The 15,592-nt window shown below is 33.9% G+C and overlaps 1 protein-coding gene across 9 annotated transcripts in view; it reads right to left on the bottom strand.

Moving 5' to 3' along the window:
• ADGRB3 (adhesion G protein-coupled receptor B3) overlaps positions 1–15,592 on the bottom strand; it is a 459,298-nt gene that overhangs the window by 225,613 nt on the left and 218,093 nt on the right. For all 9 annotated transcript variants that reach the window (XM_027644726.1, XM_027644723.1, XM_027644722.1 and 6 more), the window contains 3 exons: positions 12,442–12,636; positions 6,041–6,109; positions 1,957–2,065 (listed from right to left, as the gene is read on the bottom strand). In XM_027644726.1, the coding sequence (XP_027500527.1) occupies positions 1,957–2,065; positions 6,041–6,109; positions 12,442–12,636 (373 nt within the window). The remainder of the gene's footprint in view (positions 1–1,956; positions 2,066–6,040; positions 6,110–12,441; positions 12,637–15,592) is intronic.

The raw sequence follows: 15,592 nt of genomic DNA, 5'->3' as shown, positions 1-15,592 counted from the left end.
AGCTACACTAAAACTGAATTATTCCAGATACATTCCTTCCTTGTTAGTGAAAATAAGAAATTACTCCTTGCTGATAAGAACCTTCTGTCCCCATCTCAGCATGTCACCTGAGCTCAAGTATTCTGGTCAATGATCTGCACAGCAGTGACCCTATCCTTTTTTGATGGTTGACCAAGCATATGGGGAATAAATTCATGCCAATATGTCAAGGCACAGAGCTAGGTAGTCAGATTAAACCTATAAATTCATTTTATTTTTCTCAGTTTCTTTCTATTCCTTTGATGGTTTTATAGTTAAGAACAGGCCTACTCCTGAGTGCCTAAAAATATCTTACACGTGGGAAGAGAAAGATAATAAAGACTGTTAAGATTCTGCATTTATCTAAGCTAGCCACTGCACAGCATGGTTTCTGACTCAGTTGAAAAGATGTTGCTGTTTCCCATGCAAAACCATGATTATTTGAACGCATTTTCTTAAAACATTTTCCAGCTTGGGTTTTTTTCACATTTTTCAGAGGACAAATGTATTACAATGCATTACAGTGTCCCCAGCAACAGGGGCTGTGTTCCTTAAATAAGCTCATCGTTTTATTTTGTCATAAAAATGTCATGAAAAAAACATTTCAGAAAAGATACTTTTCTTTATAAATTTGTGCATAATGAAGGACTGACAACTGGAAGAAGCTTTAAGTGATACTGCAGTGCAAACAGTAAACAATAAAATAAATAAAAAATAAATAACTGATTAAACCCATACTGAAATATTTTAAACATTTTAAGACTTCTAGAGTGTTTTTTGGTTAGTCCTTTGACATGCCTCCAGTATAAGGTTGTGCCTTACAGAGGGTAGTGTTTACAGTCCTGTCACTCTATAATATAAACTGAAGAAAAATAATAAATATTGATTATTGCACAGCAAGCTAAATTTTCAATGAGGACAATCTAACATTTTCCCTGCTTTATTCTGCCAACAAATTTCAAAATGACCATATTTTCTAACTCATTCTAATGACATGCGAAAGAACTTACTGCAATAAGATTCTAACTCAAAATATGAGAGAATGTACTAACACCAGAAGTTTTGCTATCAGGCAAACACATATTTTTAATTCATTCATTACATATAACTTCCTAATACTTTCCTGGCACTTTAAAAGTGTAGCTATGGAAAGTTAATTGAATAATGAAGGTACTAAGCAAAGACAAAATGTTTAGAGAATAGCTTTTCAAACTATTTTTTTGGTTGAATTTTTAATAAAATGCTGCAATATTGCAGAAGTATTTATGACTACTAATAAATGAAATTCAGTTGCTAAGCATTTTCATATTTGATTTTGTTATTATATGACTATATTGTCTGGCAACATTCCAGTAGCTTAAACAAAGTTTGAAAAATAAATCTGAATGAAATTTTGAAACTGTCACACATAGAAGAACTAATGTAAGAAATTCTAGGTTGAAGTTATTTTGGAAATTAATAGATCCTTTTTTAGTTATTGCTTATCTGTCTATGCTGATTATTATCACAGCACAACACGTGCAAAGACTGTTCTTTGGGAGAATGGAGTATTAAAAGATATAATGTCAATAAAATAAACATTTCTCAAGCTATTAAGTATATAAATATTATCTTAATTAGCACAATTTTATAAATTAATATTTGAAGCACTGTATATCCTGGAAACACTCTAGCATATGCCCATAGTTCATAGTATTCTGATGAGTATTTTCCTAGTTTTGATTCAGAAACTTTGGATTTAGATCTTGAGATATGAAAAGTCCAGTGTGTAAGGCATTCCATGTGTGCTAAACCAGAGAGGAGATAATCAAGCAATACAGATAATCTGGAGGAGGAGCAGCCCAATTTGGATTGTGATAGAAGCAGCAACTCTATATACTTGCAATTTCTGATTTTCAATAGGTCATAAATTTGATAGAAGAAATTTCTATTTCTTACCTACATTTCCAGTCATTAGGTATGAATTCTGAAAATCCATCATTCCCATTCCAACAATGTGTATAAAATCTTCAATCACCTGCATTAACTCCACTGAGCCTGGATAGATCTAACAGAGGAAGGTCAGACGTTAGTTTTAATATCGAAATCTCTACAGCAGCAAATTCAAACAAAATGTGAGACTTAACAGTCAAGCTGCTCTTCCCATGTTTCAAAATGGAACATTTTCTGTTACTGTAAAACAACCCATTTGTTATTAAATCCTCATGCAAACAGACATTACTTCCCAGAAAGTTGTGTGAAGTCAACTTTGCACTGGAACTGTGGAATGTTTGCTCTAACTCACAGCACCAAAAACTTATTGGCCATTACTTTCATTAATGGTTACAGCATTTCATATTACAGAAGAATTCCAATTAAAATATTCTTCCTTCCTCTGGAAGATATCTTCAGTAACTTCAGAACTATTCATACAAACGGCTGAATGCAAATCTTACCGTGCCCTCTTACCGTGATAAATTTTGTTGCTTTAATCAAAGTGTAAGTAATATAATTTTTTACTGGTAGTTCTATTTTCATTGCTGATGTGGAGTAGTAGAATCATAGAATAGCTGAAGCTGGAAGGGGCCACTGGGGATCATTTGCTCTGTGCAGAGCAAAATGAGCTCTAGCAAGCTGCCCAGAACCACATACAGTTGGATTTTGAATGTCTCCCAGGACAGAGACCCCAGAGCCTGTCTGCACAACATGTTCTAGCATTCAATCACTCTCACAGCCAAACAGTCTTTCTTATCTATAAATGGCACTGTCTGTATTTTAAGTTTTGCTCTTGTTTTGTATTCTGTGACTGCACAGCACTGAGACTTGGCTCAGTCTTCCTTAATCCCCCTCCCCTTCAGGATTTTTTAGTATTGCCAGGACCCTTACTCTTCCAAGCAAAATAGTATCAGATATTTCAGCCTCTCCTTGCATATCAGATGTTCTAATCCCCTAAACGTCTTCATGGTTCTTTGCTAGGCTCTTTCCATTATGTTCATGTCTTGCACTAGAACTGGACACAGTAAACTAAAATAAATTGCAGTAGCTTGGTGTTGCTAATGTAGCCTCTCAATTTGACTTTCAAAATGATAAGGACTAGCACATTTCCAAGAAATTTTATTTGCAAAGCTGTAAGCTATTATGATCACAAAAACATTAACTTTTTTTATATTCAACAATAATGATTTATTAGCAAAGCAGCATTAAAGATCAAAGCAGTTATTAATAAGCTTAAAAGTTCTGTTCATATCACATATATAAAAAAATTATTTTGGATTTTTATGGCTTGTTATGAACAAGACAATTTTCAGTAATAGAAAAATAATGGATGACCCGTTCATGGAGCTTTTTACCATATCAGTGAGATGTCCAAATTTACTTTATGAGCAATATTCAACCCATTCTTTCCACTGCTGGGACTACAGACTCTAAAAAATGCCTATAGACACTATAAATTGCTTGATGTTGCACTCCATCTTCATCTTGCTTTATCTATCTATATCCACAGCTGTTTGGAATTGCTTAGAGAATTTCACAATGTGCTTTGTTTTCTCCATGGATCTTTTATAAAAGGTAGGGCAACAATACTATTTTGAAGAAGAATTTGTTGTGACATTTATTATCCTAACAGGTTGCAAATATTGCTTCAAGTGAAGGAGATTTAACTTCCATTTTCCTAATGATGAGTTACTGAGGTAGCAAGTGTGGTTTTTGCATCCCTCTCATTCAGAGCACACACACTAACAGATTATGTACTAAGGAAAAATTTCAGTGAAAACATTTTTTGAAACCTAGTTCTTCCACATAAAACTTTATAGTAATAACTTCAGCAGAAACTGTTGAGCAGTTAGTCTTATAGAGGTACTCTGCATTTTTATCTATCTGAATTACTGGTTAATCAATAGGATGCCAGCAGATCATCATTTAAGAATATGCAGAACAGCTCTTGTGTTTTGAAACACTGGTATAAAACTTGTGCATTGTGGACTTGAAGTGGCTTCCTGTGTTAAAGCTGATGCTTTACATCAGCTCTTAAGAAAAAAGGCAAGCATTAAAGTGAGTTGCTTATCTGAATCCTATATAACCTGTAATTAATGGTATCAACTGTTAGCATTTAATCTAGAAAAAAAGATGTGCTGAGGCATTGCAGCTGTACACTTGACTGAAATCAGCAATTTGCTGACAGTAAGTAAGATTTTGTTTCCAGCAAAGAATACAGAAAACAGGCTAAGAGATCTATGCTAACAGTAGTTGAGGAGTTTAAGAAAACTATGCAAGCTGGCAAAAAGGTTGGTTAGAACGCACCTAGGTTTGCAGAAAATTTGAGTGGCTGAACCAGAAACAGAATCACCTTTAGTCCATAGAGTTTTTACTGGGTTGTATTCACAGCACATAATGGCTTGCACAGATTCTTTTCAAGTTCAGTTCCTACCTTGATTTTGACATAAAACCCTGAAAAAATCTTCATACAGGATGTAGTAATTTCAAGCGATACTTTTTTCTGTTTTATAATGCAATTCTTTTTAACCCTAATTTTTCAATGTTTTGTGTAAAATATCATAGAAAATAATATTTTGCATAGGATTTTTTTTCCTTTCAATAGTGAAAGTAAAAAAGAATCTTAGGAATACTTAGGGGTCCTGCTTATCCTTCATAGAGGATATGAGAGGTTACTCACTTCCAAAGTTGCTTTGAGATTGCTTGTGTAACTGCATAAGAACAGTAATAAGACCAGTAGTATGGTTTTTTGGGGGGGTCATATCTCAGAAGTCTAAGATTCAGTGAACTCCCTAGCTTTATCACCACGTAGCTACGGGCCCACTGCTTCTGTGTACAGCTCATCTTGGTGCTCCTTTGGGGTGCTGTGAGACAGAGAGAAGGAGCTATGGAAAAGTAGAAATAACTTGTCCCCTCTCTGTTTTTCAACACCACTTCTTCTACCAGCAGCAAGGAAGGGAGGGAACTGGAGATTTGTTTTCCCTCTTTCACCTCCATGTTCTCAGAATTTCCTCCTAAGTCATCTCTTGATCTTTGTGGGACAGATGGTGGACAAGGCATGGGTAAGTAGGCAAGGTGGAGGTAGAAGAAGACAACGCATCACATTCTCCAAACCACTCCTGATTTTAAAATCTTCTATTGCACATAAGTGCACTTGACTATTTTCCATACTGAAATACCTTGCTTTGTTTAAGCATTCTTTATATAGAAATGTTTCCCTGGCTTTGACCACCTCCATAATTTTTTCCTCTGTACATAACTATGTTAATCCGCAATGCCACTGTTATTTGTATATAGATAAATATGTAAATAAATTTGACGGTATTATGGTCATGTTCAATAACATAAATATTTTATATAATATATATATTTATATAATTATACAAGAATTATATTTTAATTATATAATTTAATTATAATTATAATTATAAGACAATAATGATATAATTATTGTCTTATAATTTCTTGGTATAAGCATATAGAAAATTCTTATATCCAAAAAAAGGGTTTTATTTGAATTTTAGACTCTGTTATTATAAAATAGTGATTTTTTTTATTGCTACATTTTCCTATTTTATAGAATGCTATCATCATATCTAAATTAGTTGAGAAATTTGTTAGTCTGAGAATTACAACTGTTCTCCTAAATACAACCTTTTAGAAAAGGTCTACTGTTTACATTTCTGTAAGTTCTTTGATGGTGTCATATGAGGTCTTCAGGTGAGTTCTGATGTGTTGTGTTTAACAAAAGCAGCACTGCAGATAGCCTTTAATAGCATTTTTCAGTTTTTGTATGTACTTCAATACAACATCCAAAGCAAAGACATAGTGAATAATCCTATGGAATGTAATAAAAATCTGTTTATCAAGAGAAGTACCTTATATTCTTAACATAATTTTAATCTAAGGAATTAGCCAGTGGGTCCTGAAATTGCTCCTTTTTAAAAAGGATCATTTTTTTCCAAAATATTCTCTTGCTTAGGATTTTCTGTCGGTGCATGTTTAACCTGATTTTTAAAACCATATATTACACCTTGTAAAATCTTACCTGCTGTGCATCTTCCCATTTCTCTTTGTTTTCTTCATCTAAGAGATTACTAATGATTTGAAAGAAGTTCTGAAAAATCAATTAGATAAAAGACAAAGTAAAATTATTTCAGTGACATAAACTACCATATCCTTAATTTGACATTTAGAAAGCTTTCCTTTTTCTATTACAGATGCAGTTCTGCAGCCTATTTTCTGTCAGTGGAAGAGATGAGGTAACAAAATATAGGGCACATAATACATGGTTAATTGTTAATTTTTGGCTATATAATCACGTTCCATAGTAATGCTTTGTATAAAACAAGAACCATCTTAGGCTTGCTAAACTTCTAAGTGTGATGGTGTTCTATTTGGAAATTGCTCTCATTCCAGAAACAAGACAACTATATATTTTTCAAAAAACCCAAAGTATAGTTGAGAAAACACCAGGTTTGGGATCTTCAGTTTCTATTCAAAACATAAAAATTATCCTTAATAACCAAACATAGGGCATATAATGGTATTTCATTGGTAAATACTGTTTGAAAGTGCCTCTTACTTTTAAATGTTACGTCTACCTCTATCTTTTTAGGAATTTCAACATAAAAGCAATAATTAGTTTCTGTTTCTTTGGCCTTAGACTGTTAATTTCTTTATCTGATTCTCTTATTCATTTAAGAATAAGGGGAAAAAAAAAAGCTAAGACATCTTCAATTTTGAATCATACATTTTAAAAATCACTTTCTTCCAAATGTTTGTGGAGACATTTCCTTTCTAATTTTGTCTGTTCTCTCTACCAATGTGTATTCCCAACTTCTTCATCCTTAAAAGCTAAGAATTTGTGCAGTCTGTTCTCATCTTTGTATCACATTTTGTGCAGAATGTCAATTTTGTCTACAGCCTGCCAATTATAATTTATCTGTTCCTTCATAAAAGATACATGTACTTTCCACTAACCTTAACTGAAGAGTGCAATTAAGTTTCTCACAGCCTCTAAAAATTTTTTAACCATAATACCAACCACAGGACCCTGTGGAACTCAGATTAATGGTCATTACTTCACCCGCACTTACTTTTTAGCCAATTTGGGGGATAAGAAGGACTTAAATAAGGTTTAAGTAAGAAGTAACTTTAATTCATTATTAAGTACAAACTGCACAGGGACAAAAATTAGAGCAGAAATAACTTCCGACCTTAGTGTTTGGTATACTTGAAAAGACATTAATTTCAAAATACGAGAAGTCACAGATTCTTAAGGTGTCTCACAACCATGTAAGTAAAACATTTTAGGATACAAAACTGAATAAAACTTGTGAAAACTATTTTTACATTATAACAGTTTACCAGTTTAATCTAGTCCTAACACTAACTGCTTGACAAGCAAGAGGATCTATCTTTGCCTAATCATTAGGAAGTTAACTGTGTTAACTGTAAAATTCACACAGATACAAATTGCTTTAACTTGACCAAATTTAATATAGAAGTGACTGACACTTTTCTGAGCTTGGACAAAATAATTCTGTACATTAATGAGACCACAACTCTCCTCTCACTGAAGTCAGTAGCAACATATCCATAAGCTTCAGTAACACAAAAAAACGTAATGAGAAGAAACAAAATGGATTAACCATAGGACATAAAAGAAAAATGTTCTCATGGTTTGATCCAACTTGCAGGATTACTGAAGAAAAGTTTCTAGTCAAGTTGAAGATAAGAAGAGGATATATACTATGTATTGCTTATATACCAGGAATACATTTAATGTCTTTCAGGCCTTCAGTAGCAAAATTAGCACAATGCAAGGAGTTATGTTTAGTATTTATTTTAAAGGATTATGCCAGTTTAACCAGGTCAGCAAATCATAACTGTGCAGATGCAACTTCATCTAGGAAAAACGTATATCTTCACTGGTTCCCCAGGTAAAATAAACTAAACTGGCCAAGGCAGTTTCATGGCACTACAACCACTTTTTCTTTAGGGCATTGTAATTTTGGAGAAGAGTTCTACTAGGTAGAGTCGGCCTTATGAAGATTTTGTCTGAGGAAAATGCTTTTCAAAACACGATAATTCTGCACTCCTCCAGTGCAATATTGCAGAAACGTAGTTGAGAGAAATTTTAACTTTAACTTGTTAGGGTGTCATCAGCCATCTAGCTGCAGTAGCATGGAACTCAGTGTGGGATAATTTATCATACTAGGGAGCTGGTTTGAAGCTAGTTTTGCATTACATTGCAGACACCGATTCTCCTGCAGAAACAGCTTAAGCCTTAATTGCAACAGTATCCATGTCCATGCAATGACAACTATCTGAGAGGAACCTAGATTGCCTGAAAAACACTTAGGAGTTAAAATGTTTCTTATAGATTATAGATTACATGGGTTTGCTATTAATGTTATGTGTTAATTAAATTTTATGTTTATTTTACGTACATGTAAGCATTAAAACCACCAATTATTGACAGAAATATATGTGAAAATCTTATCAATAATCCTAGACTCAAGCACAAACAAAAGATGAGCAATAACTTAATATATACTTAATACTTGGCAATAAACCATAAATGATGAACTGGGCAACAAGAATGTCTTTCTTGAGATCTTTTTTTTTCTATTTCTATCCCTGGTTGATGTCATATTTATGGTAGCAGTGGAGTATGTAGCTTTTTGAGTCAGCAATACCAGTGCTTTGTGAATTAAAAAGAAGACGATTAAATGGATTTCCTGCTTCAATAATGAATAGACATGAGATGCAGTCCAAAAACGTAACAGGAGAGGAAGGGTTAAAATTCATTCTTCTACTTTGACTATTCTTTTGTTTATTGCATGAATGCTGCAAGAAACAACATTGCCCTTTAGTGAAATGATTGACAAGTATGAAGGCCAAATTTTAGCAGCATTATGGATGTGATCTGAAGGTATTACTGCAGTAAACTGGAAGTCCCTATAGACTGAAGCTCCTTCCTTTCATGGCAGGGCTTAAATATTAGTGATCAGGCCACTACAGAAAATGTTGGGACAGCCAGAACCAAATTTTGAAGTCCTTTATTTTTGCCCAGGCTTTTTTGATGATAATGCCAATTACAGTTGGGAATGGACGGTTATGTTTTTCCTAATTTAATTTCCTTCCTTTTAATTTTTTCTTCTATAATACAAAGGCTGCAGTTCTCTATTCCAGTCCAAATTCTTTGACCCTCTCTGCAGGCATAAAGCTGTCATAAATCCTTTTATACAGCTAGAGAAGAATTCCTCCCTAAGAGGAATTAATGGATAGCCTTAAGTCACCTCCAGTTTTGGACTTCAACATAGAGAAATATGTGTGTGGGAGGAGGAAGGTGGAGGGGGAAAAAGGACTGGACAATCCTCTTAATCCCTGACTGACAGCAATGGGCCTGTGGCTAATATAAATGGGATTATATTGCTTTAAATGCTTTGGGGATAAACTTTGTTTCATGTTGGCCACTGCATCAGGGGATTGTACAACTCACTTTGCCATCCTGTCCTGAAACGTAGCTCAAGCCCTTTTAGAATAGTTCTGAATAGTGTTTCAAATTGTTGCTTATATTATGTTTATTTAGAATTTTTATTATCTTCCTGGTAGAATCCTTCTTACATAAGTACAGTGGCCATCTCATTACCTCAGTGTACCTATACAGGGTATTTTAGTGTAATTCACATACTACATGAAAGACCTTGCTTGCAGAAGAATTGAATGACTCGTCTTGCAATTACGTCTGTTACTGTACTGCAGTTTTCAGTCACTGATGCAGGACAGCTTCTTGTTTAACTGCCTAATACAGGGTTATTTTTGTTCCTGACACTGTATATGCAATGTATATATAAATATTGGTGCAAAAAAAAGGTTAAAAGATGCAAAAGGCAAAAGAGTTGCATAATAAATAACTTACCACTAGATATGTATACTTTAGAAACTTTATTTTGCTCTTGGTATCTGTCTGCCTAAACAAGTGGCATTTACTGTGCAGCATATCAGGCAGTAGCACCTTTATTTTGAGTAATTAGTCTGAAATTTTCAAATTTCATCTCACTTTTCTGTTCATTTTTTTATGGAATCTTTGAATCACATCTTTTACGCTATTCATGAATATTAATACTAGATATAACACAGAGATTATAGGCAGTTGAGGGACTATCCAGATGGATGGAATGTATAAGAAATAAATATACTCAGACATACTATTCCTTTCTCAGTTTTAATGCAAGTGTTGTTTTCAGGTCTTAAAAAGTACTGTTACCCACAATTCATCCTAACCTACTTTTCTGACATCATGCAAAATGATAAATTGTGACTTTCAGGGATTTTAAACCTCACATATGCTTTTCTGACAATTTCTTTAAAACAGAAATCCACCAACTAAAAAATTCTCCTCTTTATCTAGTTCAAAAAGTAGAATGTAATTAGAACACCACACAGGGCTTCTTCAGAAAGAAGATTTTTGTACAAATTAACTTAATTTTCACCATTTTGTCACTTATTTTGATGATGGACTAGAAAGTATGAAAATATATAATACTAAAAATAAAAAGTAAATACAATCCTCCAGAGTATGGTAGAATATGAAGTATTGTTACATGTGGAAAAATCCATGTTTCTCAGAAATTCACAGTAAATTTTAAACTTATGTTACTGAGACAGGATTTCATTTTTTATATTATCAGATGTCAGTAATGGGAATATTGCTAAATATATCCCCTGGGTAAAACATATGCTTAATTCTGATTTCACTTACTTTCCTGAACACCATGCATTGTTTTCTTTTTGTTTAACCTTATCTTGCAATTTCTTTTAATTTTTTTAACTTTTATTTTTTCTGACTGTGTTTCAGTACCTTTTTTCTTGCTGAGATTTAAGAATTCTTGGTATTTAGGCATGCAAATACTGAAATATAGCTATTTTTCTTTGATTTGAGAAATCCCTCCTTATTTCCTTCAGAATCTGGCTTATGAATTTTAATGTCTTCAGAATTATTAATTAAAAATTATTTAAATAATAGTTAATAATTTTGCCAAGTTCTGCCAGAATACTGTTACAAATTTTGGAAACATCTCTACATTGCTGAAGTGAGCAGAACTTTTGGTGCTGTTATTATTGGGAAAAGAATCAAATTCTCTGTAATGTATGTAAACTGCAAATGACCTGATCTGCTAAGCCCATGAACAAAATCACTTGTGTCAAGCAGTTACTTGAGACTGGTTCTAAGATTTCTGTAGTGCCTGTGAACCATGAAGAAGTCACACTGGGCTATTAGATTTCTGACTGCATGAAAAATTTTCAGTGAACAACACACAGTTTAATGGTAATACCAGGAAAGTAGGAAAAGATAGACTCTCATTCAATTAAAAAAAGGATTGTTCATTAAAAATACTTTTTGAAAAGCACTGTTTGAAAAAAAAATATTACTTTCAGCTGGCTACAGGTAAACACAAGAAATGTTGGTTTTATTGCAGAATTTAATATTCTTTGTGCATAGAAAAACTAGAAAAGGTAAAAAGCAATAGCAAGCTCTTGAAAACTTAACTATGGAAAAGTTGTCTTTTCCAAGATATCTCCCTTCATCTGCATGCATACATTCCCAAGTGTATTTATAATCTGTTTGCTGTTACACAAATATGTATACGTGACCTGCATTAATAACTTCATTAGTAATTTATGAATGATCATTAAGCTCTCTTTTTCATAAATAATATATACATTTACCTTCTTAGTATTCTTTTTCAGTACATCTACAACCTTTGAAAAATGTCTAGATTTTCAGATATGGATGAAACCAATATCCTGATTTAGAAGTCCTCAGTAATATTTATTTTAATCAACACTGCACAATGAGTTGTGCAGCCTATTATGCAGAAATAATTATAGTGGTTTTAGTTCTGACAGCATTTTCTTTATCCTCTTGTACAAGAAGAGTTAATTTAACATGTGAAATAGAAAATTCATATCAAATGCACTATCCATCACTCCTGTGCACTTTTAATGAGTTTTATTTATCTGAAATGAAGAAGCGATGCCAGAATAACGTAACATTGTGGAGAGATTTTGAACTAAAAATGAACTAGTTTTGAACTGAAATGTACTGGAACAAACAACACTAGTGAAATGCTTAGTGTAAAAAAATACCAACACATCCCTATCAATCAAACCAAACCTTGAAAGACAAAGATAATGAAGGTTACAAAGAAAGTATTTTACATTTTTCACTTGATGCATTGTTTTAGATATTTGTCTTATTAAATGCAGCTGAGTCTTTTTCCTATTTTAAACTTGTATCTTACTTTTATGTGAACACTGCTTATATCTATCATTCAGTGGGTAAAACAGTTGACACGCAGTGTACTGACAAAAACTCCATCAGTTGTTTGGTTTTTTTTGGGTAATGAAACATTACCTTACCAATGCTTCTCTTACCTGCACCCCATCAGACGCAGGGATATAACTCGCTCTTTTAAATGTGTCTGTAACATTTCTGAGAATTTCCACAGAAATTAGAAGATCTCCAGCATAAAAATTTTTCCTCTGCGTTAAATCCAACAGTGTCTTGGTTACTTGGGACATGCCATCACCAGCCAACATCCTCTGTCCCTTAGCGAGGTGCTCTTTAATCTGTACCAGAAGATCAAAATTAATGTCAGAACCTACTTTACTGAGGAAAAGGTATGATAAATTCTAAATACAGTCAAAATATTAAATATTAAAACTAGTAAAAAAATAGGTTTGTCCTGTTAAAGATAAGACAAAATAGTAGACTATGATGACAGAAATATTATTTTTATCAGAGAATCATTAATTTTGTACTGAAAGATTCTGAATTTCTTGCTTCTTGGAACTTCATGGGCCAGACTGTGGCTTTAATCTATTGCCATGATGTACCAAGGAACTGTCCTTCCTCAGAGGAACACCTGTACAACCATGGTTGCCACTCATTTACAACTAAGAGCTCTGAAAGGAATAAATACTAAGGCAGTACATTTAAAATCTAATTTACTATGGGAAAGTAGACCTTTCATCTCTGCCAGCCCAGCTTGGCCAGTCAATGCAAGAGAGATGGTTTAGTTGGAAGTGCATTATGGTGCTTTCTTCTGTGGCACTAACGCAAAGATGTTAACTTGGAACAATCCTGTTTGCTTTTCCCAACAAATGCAAATTAAATTATGAATTACTCCTATGTATCTGCAAGGGATAGTACATTTTAGCAGTAGCTCTCCCAGTATATCTGTTCAGGGCTAGTGATCCAAAACAAATATGCTGGTAGAACTATACTCCTGATAAGAAGCTGACTCGTGAATCTGATTAATTCTCAAAGCTGACCTAGCATCCCAGGAGGATACAGAGAGTATCACAAAGATATGACAAAGCCAGGTAAGGCTAAAAAAAGAGCATATGTGTTAAACAACCTATTTTTAAACAAGCATATGAATTTATGTATACAAACACAAGTCCTTTCAAATTGAAAGCTAAATTTTCATAGAAACACAGAACTTCCTGAATCGGAAGAGTTTTAAACAAAGGAAAATTACTCTAGACAGACCCCACTCTCAACAGGAAGGATGAAGAGAAAATGTTATGCAACTGACAACCAAAATGCTGGCACCATCTTTATAAATATATCTTTAATTGCTTGGGGCTTGGACTTATAACTGACATATATATAGAGAAAAATTACTAGTGTAACATACAGTTGGACTAGATGATTTTGAAGGTCTCTTCCAACTTTGATGATTCTGTGATTCTGTGACAATGTGCTGGTGATGTGGAAGGGAGAGTGTAAAGATAGTTTTGCCACTTCCAGATCTCCACAGACACTTTGTGTGGATATGCGGGCCTTCATTACAAAAAATGAAATAAAAGGATAGACTAGGGGATAGAATATATAGCAAAAGTAGCACAGTGTTTGAAAGGGTTCAAAATAACTCTCGTGCAAGAAGTTTAAAAAATGCAATCCTCCTCTGACATAGGGACTCTAAGCAGTTGTGGGTTTTTTTATGCTGTTGGTTCATGTTTTGGTTACATTCTTAAGCAGTCTTCAGATAAACTAGATATATGTAACACAGCTGGGGCTGGGCAAAGTGGCTACTTCAAATTTCATCTATGGCCTTAAGTCATCTCTAATAGTAGCTGGGGATTGTTATGAACCACAATAGCCTTGCTAAAACCCTAGAAATACTTAAGACTTGGGAGAATACCTGCTCGCTGCATCATGGACAGGGAGCAAATCTATTCTATACTGTGAGTACACCAGTACAAGCATAATGGTATGATTCATATTTAGGAAAAAAATATTCAGTGACAACTGAGACCATTAATTTGTCTATTTGTTTTTTTAAAAAATACCTCCCTTAGTCTTCAGAATATTGTAATAAATAATCAGGCAAGATGCTTCCTTGCAGACATAATTTTGTGCAGTTTCCATTCCTTTTAGAAGTAGGCTTTGACAGTAATCATATAGAAAAATAATAGTGGGGGAAAAGGTGTGATAACTGAAGAAAATTAATTTCAGTAAATTCAGGGATCTGACATTGTACACATAACATTATGAACGACTTTCCTGGGAGCAAGCAGAAGCAAATATGAACTTGATTTGCATTTTTCCTGTGAAATGTTGCCATTTGCCTCATCTGCTCACATGCTGTGTCTCAGTAGCAAGCTAAAAGAACATCAGCCAAGCACAGTAACACATAAGAGTACAACTTTTTATGGAACTCGTCCAGCTGTTCATTGACCGCAGAACACACTTCCAGATTTTGAGGATGAACAATATTCAGTGCACCTTTAGTCAAGCCCAAAAGACATAGAACACAAAAGACGAACTCCCAAATCTAGCATGTGCCTCAGGATGTACTGTGGGAAAGGCATCACACAACTTGAAGGCAGGGTTTAAGGGAGAACAAAAATGTTTTTTCAATACTAGGAATAACAGCAATATGATCAATCCTCATAAAAAGTCTACTGTGCTCTTATGCTTATATAAACACTGGTAGGAAAAATGTCAAACTATTTAGCAGGTTATTTTGTATTGCATTATTTTCCTTCCTTTTGCTTCATCTGTATGTTCACCTCCAATTTCTTTTTTCATGCTCCTACCAGACTTCAAACTCACATTTTAAAGACGGCAGGGCCCAAATTGTTATGGTTTTGGACCATTCATTGCACACAGAAGTACTGGTCTCAGCTGCTTTTGGAATGCAAATAATAAATTAAAATTGCCCTAGTTTTTACTGGGTTTTACACTTTTGAAACAGTAAAGCTCTTTTTTTCAGTGCAAAATTTCACAGATCTCTAGCAGCAGAAGTGGGAGCTGTAGTATACCCTTTAGTGCTTTCAGCAGGACATTTTGGTTGCTCTTGGACACAATGATAAAAAAGGTCTAGCAAGTGCCCACATTGCCACAGGACTAAATTATTACACCTATTTCAAAAGTAGCCAGGTGGTTTAAAGTACCTCAGATGTACTAGCTCTTAAAATTACAGCTCAATTTGGTACTTTTTTAAAAAATATATGTCATACTCAGAAATCTCAATTTCCCAACCCAAGTATCCTTCCTCCCCTTGGCCACACCACT

Source organism: Corapipo altera, unplaced genomic scaffold, assembly GCF_003945725.1.
Source record: "Corapipo altera isolate COAL_440 unplaced genomic scaffold, ASM394572v1 2, whole genome shotgun sequence".
NCBI classification, from domain to species: Eukaryota; Metazoa; Chordata; class Aves; order Passeriformes; family Pipridae; genus Corapipo; species Corapipo altera.
Note: the sequence above shows the minus strand (reverse complement) of the source record. Positions and strands in the feature narration are given on the sequence as shown.